At 41.4% G+C, this 11,704-nt stretch overlaps 1 protein-coding gene across 1 annotated transcript; it reads left to right on the top strand.

Moving 5' to 3' along the window:
* The first annotated feature begins 1,030 nt into the window (after positions 1–1,030).
* Positions 1,031–8,744, top strand: she (Src homology 2 domain containing E). The gene is made up of 6 exons (XM_020641991.3): positions 1,031–1,931; positions 2,414–2,540; positions 4,200–4,454; positions 4,695–5,043; positions 6,807–6,926; positions 7,737–8,744. Exons 1-6 carry the CDS (start codon positions 1,485–1,487, stop codon positions 7,927–7,929), a joined length of 1,491 nt encoding a protein of 496 aa, XP_020497647.2. The 5' UTR covers positions 1,031–1,484; the 3' UTR covers positions 7,930–8,744.
* The last annotated feature ends 2,960 nt before the right edge of the window (positions 8,745–11,704 follow it).

The following is an 11,704-nucleotide window of genomic DNA, read 5'->3' as shown; positions in this document are numbered from 1 at the left end:
CTGCGTTTGCTATTGGTGGATTCTATACGTCACTTAGTTACTGAGCTGGAGCACTGCTCGGCCTTTGATTGATAAACAGAGGCCTTACACTTAAATAAAACAACAAACAAAGACCATGAAAGTAAAAAGTGTCTTGACATTAAATTCCATTCCTACGAATCAGTGATAGAGCAAGATGGATACAGTATTTTGTGCCTCATTATGTTATATTTCCCAGAATTACCATTAGATGGCGCAGCTAACTACCAGCTGGTATTCAGCATCATCCAAGGCTCTTGGATTAAGTCCCCGACACTTTAAAACAAGTGCAGGACCTGTTAGGAGACTGACTATGTAAATGAGCTGCTGATAATAGACATGCTATGTACTTGAGTATCTTACATCTTTCCTACTTATAATGTTGGCGTGTTTTGGGTTTAATGTGCCATTTACTTTAACTCTTTGATTAAATCTTAAAATGACTTTATTCAAAAGAAATTGCATTCACGATTTAATAACGGTATCTCAGTTCAATTGTGATTACATGTATATAGGCTGTAATGTTTGTTATCCACAGCTGTAGTTGCCTAACCTCGCTGGAACAAGAAAAAAAAAACATTTTAATCTTAACTAACCTTCCCTGGTTAAATAAAGGATAATATTTCATGGAAAAATACATATAGGCTACACAAATCCGCTAAAGCACATGTTAAGAGTTATTTTTTGTAATATCATTTTGAGTGGGAAGTGTCTGGCATTACAACTGCACACCTAAGTGCATAAACAAATGATGGTAAGGGTACCTGATCAGTCCAGTAGTCATTCACAAGTTGTAAACTAAACAAGAAATACCTCTAAGGGGACACATTTCACATAGCTGAATATTGTAATATTGCCCCCTAATATTCTAAGGCATATATACATTAGTTCAGCTTACTTTTTTAAGTATATCTGTTTAAATCATTGCCAGTAAAGCTCTCATCCCGTTCCCCACACTCAGCCCCTCCCCGAAATCCAGCGACATCCCACCATCTCCGCTCACAACTTTTCGCTCCATCTCATCACTTCTTCTCGTCGCCAGACTGAACGCACCATCTTACTCTCCGGGAATGGGAACTAAACTAGGTTCAAAGAAAAACTTCGAGTTCTTTCGATTTTATGCTCTCCAGAAGCTACTTTTTAAACTACAGGGGTAGTTGTTACTGCAGGCGCAGGGACACAGCAACGGAGTCACTGGCCAATAACTTCTCAGACACTCTGAAAGACGTCAGGAGTTTAAGTAGTTATCAGTTTAACTCAGAAGAGTGAAGTCTCAGCTTCAAATAACAGGAGATTCGTGAACTAACAGCCGCCACTTACTTCAACAGGGGCATGCGTAAAATGTTTGCGCGTAAAGCTATTGCGCACGGTTCATATTAAGTGAAGGTAGAGCAAGTCACGCGAAACAGTATAAACTACAACTGATTTCATTTTTTAACCGTGCAATTTTCAGTACCGTTACAGCCATGGCGAAATGGTTCAGAGATTTCCCTATCAACCTGAAAAACGGAAACGAAAGGGTCCGCTCGGCCTCAGAATCTGGTCCTCAAACTAGATCAAAACCCTCATTTTCTCGCGACAGCCTGAAAGGAAATCAGCGCAAAGACGGAGGGGTAGGGGGTTTATTGGCAGGGCGAACAAGGAAAAATTCGGCTACAGAGCTGGGTCGTAATAATACTGGTCCTACTGGGACGGTCTGGGAAACTCTCACAACTGGAAAAAGTCGCAAGAACTCCAAGGTCGAGACCGGGTCACCAGATGAGAACCGCCAGGTCAGGACCTCTAGTTTGGCGCAAGCGTACATCAGCAGGATGATCAAAGTGGACAAACAAGATAAAACCCCCAAACTCAACGGGATACGTGAGCAGATGTTACAAGAAAACGAGAAGGGAAGGCCTGACATTAAAACAACGGTGAGTAACTTTAAATGAGCTTCATGTTTAAGTTAATTTTTATTAGAATGAGATAAAACCAGATAGAAGTGGTTTATACCGTCATGTAGATAACATGTCTATACACTTTACAATGCAAAAAAACAAAAGCCAAATCCTTGTGGGCCTAAGGCAGGAGTGGTCTTTTTATTATTTTTTGTATCCCTTCTCCACCTCAGCTCATAACCATGTATTCAGTTACCACACTCTCAAAAGAATACAATGCAATTTCACTACATTGTGTGCCAGATCAAAAAGGCAAACACAATGAACTGACCTCTTTGCATGAGCCTTAATTCTTCTCTTTCCATTAGTCGTCACTCAGTCAAGGACCCCCCCCCCCCAACATCTACCCATTGCACCAGATCCCATTCTTGAAGGCAGCTCTGTTGTCTTCAGATAGTGTAACATTAGGTGTAGCATCGCATTGTGTGCTTTCTGACTAAAGCTTTTCCTCCTCACAGCTGATCATCCTGGAAGACTACGCCGATCCCTTTGATGCAGAGAAAACCAAGGAGCAGAGAGAGGCTGAGAGAGCAGGAGTGAATGATGGCTACATGGAGCCCTATGATGCCCAGGTCATTATTACAGGTGAGACCAGGGTCATGATACATCTCTACAGTTAACTAGAGGAGGGGCCTGTGTGGTATCTACACTGCACATATTCTAAACCAATTTGTCTTTTATTCATTGCTGCATTAGCCTGTTTAAGGTGTCACTACATTTCTTCTAAAAGGACAGTTTTTGAAGGGACTCAAAGCCAAACTAGACCCTTGGCCTCCGCTGACTTCCCTCCTCCCTGGCGGTTGCCATAGGAACGCTGTTGTGCAGGGACAATGGGTGCAGCTTCCTCTTCCAGCTTCCTGTCTCCAGCCTCTGTTTCCTTCGCCCCATTCTCTTTAAAGGGAAGCTGGCCGCAGTCCCCCCCTACTCCGCTGTACATAGACACATGTATACACAAAGTACTTTATGGTCCCTTACGTGTGAAAAGAATCGAGAGACCCCCCCCTCAACCCTTCCTAAAACCTGCAGCCACCCCTGGTCTCGCCAATCACTTCCCAGCAGTCAGGAAGTAGCCTGGTCAGGCAGCCAATCAGCAACTGTGTTGACCTTTTCTTCCTGTAGCTCCATTGTTTGGTCACACAATAGTGTAGACACACAGGCTACCTGTCAGACAGCAAAGAAACACAACAAGAGAAATTCCCCTAAAAAATTAACAACTTTTCATAACAACTGCAGTTTAGAGAGCAAATTGTTTTGAAAAGACAGATTTTAATAATCTAGCTAGCTCATAAATCAAGCATTGGACTACAAAATGTTTTTTTTTTTAACTGAAGCAAGCCTCTAAAACGAATACCTAATAAACCCCCAAAAAATCTCAAATACATATACAGAATTTGGAGATGATGGACAAACTAATCCACCAAACTCATTACATTTAAAGATGTGTGATATGCAATTGCACAATTCTGTTTTTACATGATCCCTTCTGTTGTAACATTTCCTACTAAAGCTGTTTGGACAATTATATTTACATTAAATATTACTCTTATATATGTTTAAGGAACATACATATGTTTCCATTCAATACCAGGAAGCTTACAAAGATGCATTCCCAACCACAAGAAAAGTTAATAATCATACTTTTATATGAAAATATTAATACTTTACAAGTTGAAATACCATCTTGTAGTGGTTATTGAGGAGCACCCTACCAAAGCTACAACAGTCTAAATAAAACAGTACCAACATGAATATCTTTCTGTTAAATTCATCATAAATAAAGACATTGATGTAATTTTTAGAGAATTGTCCTTAATATTTAATCCACTCCACCCGTACCAGAAAGGGCAGACAGAATACTATAAATACCACTTAGTGTAATGCCATTTCAGATCAATATCACCGCAACCTACTTCCTTATGCTAACAATTCAACTCAAACAAAACCCTTACATTTTTGCCAGGGCTTTTTCATTAGACTGTGCTAAGTGTATCTCTTTACATTATTACCTCTGAGAGCTGGCTAGGTGGGGTCATCTGCTTCATTAAAAATCACTTCTTAATAATGGTTTGAGGCCAAATCTGCACTTTTACAAATACATTAAAAACAGGCATTGTGGAAACCCAGAAATACATTCTAACACTGTATGACAGTTTTGTGAGTGTTTTAGGGGCAACAGTGCTACACAATGTCTATCATATTATAAGACGAGCTAACAAATCACATTCACTATATATTCCTGTGCAGAGGTTCGTAGACGAGGCTCCAAAGACCTCCTGAAAGTGTGTGTCCTGTTGGATCGAGGCCAGAGAGATGGGAAGGGAGAGGAGAAGAATCCCACACCCCCAAACATATACGACATACCCTATGAGGGCGGGCTGGAAGGTGACAGTGAGGGCGTGTGGATCCCTGTCACACGGCCTGAGTCTGACGTCCGTCCCGCCGGAGAGTACGAACTGCCCTGGGAGTGGAGAAAGGAGGACATTGTTCGAGCACTGTCAGGTAGAGAAAGGGAGAGAGGGATGATGGGAAGGGTGGGGATTTAGGGTGTGGAGGAAGGATGCGGCCAGTTTTTTATTTGCACGGCGATGCCACAGCTGTTTAGTGTTTTCTTTAGAGAGGAAACAAAACAATCCAACTGAATTGACTTCCGGACATTTGTGTTTACTTTGGTAGTGCTGGCATGCTTTGATAGACTTTGACTTGTGAAAGGTTGATATTGTCTGTCTCTGGTTCCTTCAGCTCAGTTCGAGGCAGTGGATAACCCTCCCAGTAAAGAGAACGGTTCCACCTCCAACCGTCAGCAGCAGCAACAGCAGCAGCAGCAACAAACTCTGAGGCAGAAGAACTGGAACAATAAAACACTCATACCTTCAACTCCATCCTCCTCCTCTTCGTCCTCTTTTCCCTCCTCTCCTATTCTCAAACTCTCCCCTCTCACACCTCCATCTCCCCCTTTCCCCAACCTCAAGCTCTCGCCCTCTTCTAATCCCAACAACAAACTCTCCCCTCCATCTCCTACCTCCCCCAGTGCCCCGCAGGATGGGGAGGCAGCAAAGGTGGAGCCTAGCCTGCCACTGGAAAAGCAGAGGTAAGGAGGGAGAACACATACTCATCCAATCGGAAAATTAGGGATGATGTTGCAAATGATGTTTTATTCTAATAAGTGAAAATAAGAAAGCATCCATACTCAGGATTATGGCTCTCAAACCTTTAAGGTCTGAACAAGGTGACATATTGACCCAAACAGGTCATCATCACGCTAAAAGTCACAGTTTACAAAATAAGAGACCAAGATATACACCGAATAAGAATTCAGTCATCATCTTGGCATCGTGTCTGAAAAAAGGAGGCCATCCAAGAGAGAGGACTAAAAAAGAGCTAATAGTTGAAATAATATTTTTGAAAATCATAGTAACAAAACATGACATAGGAAAATATTTAAAGATATCTAAGATAGGGTATCATTTGACGCCACTGACAATAATGTCATGTGTTTAAAGAAGGAAAAATTCCATTCCTCTTTCAAAAAATGCAGCAAACTATCTAAATAAGAATAAACATTGCATTCAATTCAACATGCTATTTTCTAAAGCAGACAAATCTTGGAACAAGAGCAAATCATTTAGTAAAAGTAGACATAAATGGAGAGAAACAGTTTCTCAAATCAAAGCGGGATTTATGCAACTCTAAAAGTAAAAAAAAACAAAAAAAAACAAAAAACGCTTTGGTCGGGTTCATTAGAAACTTTGAAAAACCAAAAGGACCAAGTCTGGTGTGTTTTTATTGTATTTGTAGTGTAGTCATTTCATGGTTAACATCCAAGAGGATAAGTGGACAAAATTAATCAGACAAATGAACTGATGGTTCAGACATTTAATGATCTGTATGCCATGCTTATAAAATGTAACATCAAATATCTTGTAAACTCTGTAGAGTTTATAGCTTGTTATACTCCTGTCTGCTTTCTGTGCCGCTCTGCTTGCATTTCTTCATGACAGTATAAGATAGACCCTTTGGCCCATTCTAACAAACTCTGGAGGAATAGCACCCTCTGTGGTTCTGGCTGAAAATCCCCTTTAACTTAGATAAAGCAGTAAAGAAATTAAAAGGTTTCTCTCCAACATTGGATCTAGTGCCTCACAATTTAAAATACAGTGCAAAATGCTGCCAGAGTCCTTGGCCAAATCTCACATTTATTCTACACTTTGCTCTTGGGAGCCTTGTAAGTGAATGTTGGCTCTTATCACTGAGAGCATTAGCCAGCAGCAACCCTCAAGGACACCCTCAAGATCAGGTGCCGCACATAAACACTGGCAATATGAGTTGAGGCTGGAATAGACAGGAGAAACTGCTTTTAATTGTAAAGCTTCTTTCCTCATCTCATTAAGCATGGAGTTTCTCTGCAGATGGAACATGTGGGGGAAAATGCTTAGAGCATGTTAGCTTTTGGTTTCTTCATGTTGTGGCTGAATGCCAGTGTGTTTTGCCTGCGAGGCCACATGCAGCCTGTTTTTAAATATGGCTCTGACCTGTAGCCTGGCCCATAATGAGCCTGAACACTGCATGGCTACATACATTAAGACCACTTGTCCATTTTATTGAGGACTTTGCCCTCCTGTTTTCACCTTTGACATTGCTAACTCGTTCAGTCCTCAACATAAATCTGTCTGATTTATGATGACAGTAAATCTTTGTTGGTGTTGGTGCATTCGGTCTGTGTTTTTCTCCCTCTTACCATCATCACCTATCATTAACCTGACATCCAACTTATCCCCATATGTCACTGTGTCTATATGTTAGTGATCTATCTCTCTGCGCACGTTCCCTCCCCCCTTCCTCCCCCTTTCCAAGCTGGTACCATGGCAGTGTGAGTCGGCAGCAGGCTGAGGCTCAGCTGCAGCGCTGCAGGGAGGCCAGCTTCCTGGTGAGAGACAGCGAATCAGGAACTAGCAAGTACTCCATCGCTCTGAAGTAAGTGCGTGTATGTGTGTTTTCTTTAAGTGTGTGTTTGTTGAACACAGGGCATGCACACCATATAATGCAACATGTGCATATTTATTCATAGCTCTATTTCAGTCCTCTTTGTTTTGCTGCATCACAGCCTCGCTCTTTCTTCGACTTAATTATCATGGTGACAGAGAGAAATAATGCTTTTAAATGAAATGTCCTTTCATGATTTAATAAGCCCTTTTTAAGTCACATGTCTTTCCATTTGTTAATAAGACATTAAACAGGCCTTTAAAAATACATTTAAAAAGAGCTTTGCATGGCACATTTATTTTGTGTTTTACAGTGTATTTCATGCACTAAATATACTCAGTTTTAGTTTTCTCTGCCTGCAGTGATTGAGCTTGTGTTTGACCATTTTAAGGCACTACTTAATAGCAGTCCTTGTGCTGTCAGCCTCTAGGGTGCTAATGCATGATAGTGTGTGTCATCCTTGCAGTAGACAGTAGTGATAAGTGTGCCAGGAGCAGGTTCTAGAGGATAACAACTGACATCCTGTGGTGCTATTGGGTGTATTTGTGTGTGTATGTGTGCATGTGCCTGAGTGCACATTGGTTGTATGCTGCTCATTCATTTGCCAGTTCACATCATTAACCCCATTTACACCTCCAGTGAACTTGGCAAATGCACAGCCTCATTTGGCGAGATAAGAGAACAAATCTTCTATTGTTTTGCATTTTAGACGTTTTAACTACCACTGTTGCAGTGCTTCTTTAACTTCTTGAAGTCTTTCTCTTTTAATATTTTTATTTTGTGTGTTCTTCTTTCCATTAGGACCAGTCAGAGTTGTGTGCACATCATTGTAGCCCAGACTAAGAGTGTTAAGGGCTTGGGCTTCACCCTGGATCAGAGTAGCTGTGTGTTCTCCAGTATCCCTGAGCTGGTCCACTACTACTGCACACACAGACTGCCTTTTACTGGGGCAGAGCACATGACTCTGCAGCATCCTGTGTCCCGGACACATTGAACATCTAAACATGTTTAAAGGACAATTAAACATGTCTGGACATAAATCCCATGCACAGAGATATGCATTATACTTTTATGCACAACTACATTAACTTGTTCATACATGTGTAAAAAGGCACTCAAAAAAATGCTGCTTTTAGATTATTCTACTACCTTTGTAAGTGTGTGTTTGGATCTCTTCCATGTGCAACCTAGTGGCCAAAGTCCTTCATTACAAGAACCTCTCATCCCATTGTTTTGTCCATTGTCCCTGCAGATTACACTCATCACCCTACAAACCACACTGATTTCTATAATACTGAAATAATGCACACCAAGTTCTGCACTCACTATAACCAATCACGCCTTTGTAGTAAATGAGACGTGCTGGCACCATGCCATACAGTTAGGCTCGGTCTTTGAGATCAATACACCTGATTGGAGTATATTTGTTCATTCATCCGACATGTCAATCACTGTATTGATCTATCCTGAAAATCAGGCTCATTTGCCAACCACTGGGTCTAACAGGGTAGAGAGCTTTATTGATTAGGTGATTAGAAGTAGTGGAGTGGGAGGGGTCATATTGCAGTACAGTAGACGGTCAGCAAAAAATGTCCGAGTGTGTAGAAGTGTGTAAAGTAAATATTTAAATATAATTTCCAGTCACGTATCTTCATATAAGGTTGTTTTGAATCCATAGCAATCTTCCTTTGTTTTTCTTTACCCTTAAATGTACCTTTGTATAAGTGATGTATGATTGTTGGATACTGATGTGGGCTGTATATTATTGTTGTAAGACTTTATTCAGTCAATAAATAAAATTCATATCAACATCAGACAAAATGTGTTCTTACTAAACATACACAGCTCAAAGAAAAGGCAGTAAAAACAGAGAAGAGAAAATAACTGCTGTGAATCTGCTCTGTGCTTTTCTCTTGTAGCTGAAAAACCATTGACCTGAGTGTGAAATCAATTATGGCTAAACAGAAATAAACACACACATGCAACCTCATACACGCACACAAACTCACCCTTTTGCAGTAAAATAAAAAAATCCACACACAAGCACACATGCAAAGCAGGCATAAATACTGTATATAAGCATACACACAAAATGCATGCAGAAATAGTGTCCACACAAAGAGCATTAACACCACACAAACACACGCACGCACGCACACGCACACACGCACACACACACACACACACACACACACACACACACACACACACACACACACACACACACACACAAAAAGGTGGTGTAGTTTAATCCTGCCAACACACACACCAAGCTTCTCACAAAACACAGAGAAGCTTTACCAGCACAATGATGCATGGAAGCACATGTTTGCAGTAAGATATGTCTTACCAATAAACACCAGTGTGATGGTTTGCGTTCGTATCTCTTGGATAGCATGTGTGTGTGTGTGTGCATGTTTAGTATATGTGTGTGAGTGCAGGCGTGACTGTGCCCATGTGTGCAACCATGTGTACGTTCATGTGCATGCAGTAATGTTGTGTTGTGTGAGCAAGAGAGAGAGAGAGAGACAGGAAGTCAGAATTTTTCTGTTCAGGGATTACCGGGTTGCCATGGTGATTAGTTAGAGTGAGGTAGGGCCATCTCTACGGGGACTGAGGAGAGGGAGGATAGAGGTAGAGGGAGGAGAGACAGACTGCAAAATAAAAAGAGCTATGAACAACTGTGGCCCTAGAAGCAATATAGCTCTCATACAATTAGCCTGTTAGCCAGGTTTGAGATAACAAGAAGCAACATGTGATGACAATTAGCACCAGTAACAAAAACAGTAATCTACTCCTTTTTCTGGTAGGGAAGTTGATTATGTGTTGCTTCATTGACAGTGTCATGAAAGGTCAAAGGGTTGCGTCGATCCCCGAAACAATCTGACTCTTGCTCGAAGATACTTCAGCGAGGCAGATGCTTACTTTTTCAAGAGCCTGAACACGAGGTTTTTTAACAGTTGGGGAGCCATGTCTAATCTTTGCCTTCCTGCCACCCAGCGTGCCACAAATGGCAACGTTACACAACTACAGACACCACTAAGTATCACCCCTCCCTCCATCCGTGTGATCCGTTGGGGTGAGATCCTCTATGTTCTCTTAATTAAATCACAAAGTAGGTCAAAACAAACAAGAAGCTTGCGGTGCTGGACACATGCTTCTTTTTGTGTCAGTCTGTTTTTCTTTTAGGAGGGGGCAATGGTGCATTTGGTAACCATCTAGCATTTAATCTTAGTTGCTTGTTTTAGTGTTCTTGGACTGATGTCATGTCTATGTATCTCTTTTTTGTGTGCATAATTCTGAATTATTCTGTTTTCCTTCATGGGCTGTGAAAATAAGGGTTAAAGATAAATAAACCTCGGGAGTATCTGAAATCTGCATGGTCAAACAGACGAGAACAGGGCCGAGTTTTTTATAGCTCAACACATTTTGGAGATACATGGATTTCACAGGGCAGTGATGTTATGCATAATTTCTATCATCCACACTCTGGATATGAGCTTTACATGCATCAGTGAAGGAAGTAGTCATATTAAGTATTTGTATTAACATGTAGAAGCACTTTGATGTTCCATGTTGTTGAAATTAAGCTAATATAAACCACTTCTCATACCCTGTTATTTAAAATGATACATGATTATTGTATGTTTTGTGTGTGAATCTGAATCCATATAGCTGTCTAATGAATGTAGTGGAAAAGAAAGTACGATTTTTGCCTAATACCTGTGGCAGAAAAAGAAAACTGATTAGGTGCCATAACCTCAAACTTTTCACCTTGGTGAAACTTTCTTAAAGGTTTGTTGAATCAATCTCTGACTCATACCTCAGATATGTTGATTTATATTCCTTTGTCACTAAAGTGTTGCCCAGATATGAAGAAACCACAGGAGGCAAATGCTGCCACCTGAAGACAGAACGACATCAAGAGAGGAAGGGACAGAGGGAGGAAGAGAGAGAGAGAGAGAGAGAGAGAGAGAGAGAGAGAGAGAGAGAGAGAGAGAGGGAAAGAGCGGGAGGGGGTGTTAGGGGAAGACAAGCACTTGTGGGGGTCCCAGCTTTTAAATAATTCAGGCAGGACTCACAGCACTCAGTGCAGAGGAGGAGCACTGTCAGGTCAGCTCATTCACTGCAGAGGAGAGTGAGAGAGGGAGAAAGGAAGAGTGGATAAAGATAGCATGAGAGGGAAGACATTACAGAGGAAGAGTTTGCCTGTGTGTGCATGTGCATGTTTTTGTGTGGATGCAATGTGTGCATACATGCACATGTCTGTGTGTGTGTAAGCTGTGCACATGTATTTTGTGTGTGTTCGTGACAAAAATAGACAAAATGAAAGAGAAACAGGTTTCCTCCTGGAGCTTTCTGGGTTCTCTGAGTCACCATGGCAACCGCCTCCTCCCTTCATCTCACATTCCTGTTTACTTACAGTAGTTTACTCTTCCCCCAAAGGTCCCTCCCCATGCCTCCCACACTGTTTTGAATCCCCCCCTCTCCCTCCTCCCTGTACCCCTCTTTCTTTGCTGCATTCCCTTCACCCCTCACCATAAGAATCATTATTTATGTCTGTCTGCATTTGCAACAGTAAGCATGTTTGAATATCCAAAATGAGCATTGTGTTTCTATTTGTTTATCCCAATTGATTAACTTCCTCATTAAATCCATCCCATCCTCCACCTACCTGTGCTTTTCCCTCCTGGGCTTCTTATCTGGCTCCTGCATGTTTGACTTTGTGGAAGGAGATTGGAGGTTATTTCAGTTGCCTAGAGGGGAAG

This window comes from Labrus bergylta, chromosome 8, assembly GCF_963930695.1.
Source record: "Labrus bergylta chromosome 8, fLabBer1.1, whole genome shotgun sequence".
NCBI classification, from domain to species: domain Eukaryota; kingdom Metazoa; phylum Chordata; class Actinopteri; order Labriformes; family Labridae; genus Labrus; species Labrus bergylta.
The sequence above is the reverse complement of the archived record's forward strand: the minus strand, read 5'-3'. Positions and strand labels throughout refer to the sequence as shown.

Bases quoted from the DNA above. Each gene is read 5' to 3' on its own strand.
- she (XM_020641991.3), top strand. From the start codon at position 1,485: ATGGCGAAATGGTTCAGAGATTTCCCTATCAACCTGAAAAACGGAAAC. The intron at 2,541-4,199 runs GTGAGACCAGGG...ATTCCTGTGCAG, and splicing joins TGCCCAGGTCATTATTACAG to AGGTTCGTAGACGAGGCTCC. The intron at 4,455-4,694 runs GTAGAGAAAGGG...TGGTTCCTTCAG, and splicing joins CATTGTTCGAGCACTGTCAG to CTCAGTTCGAGGCAGTGGAT.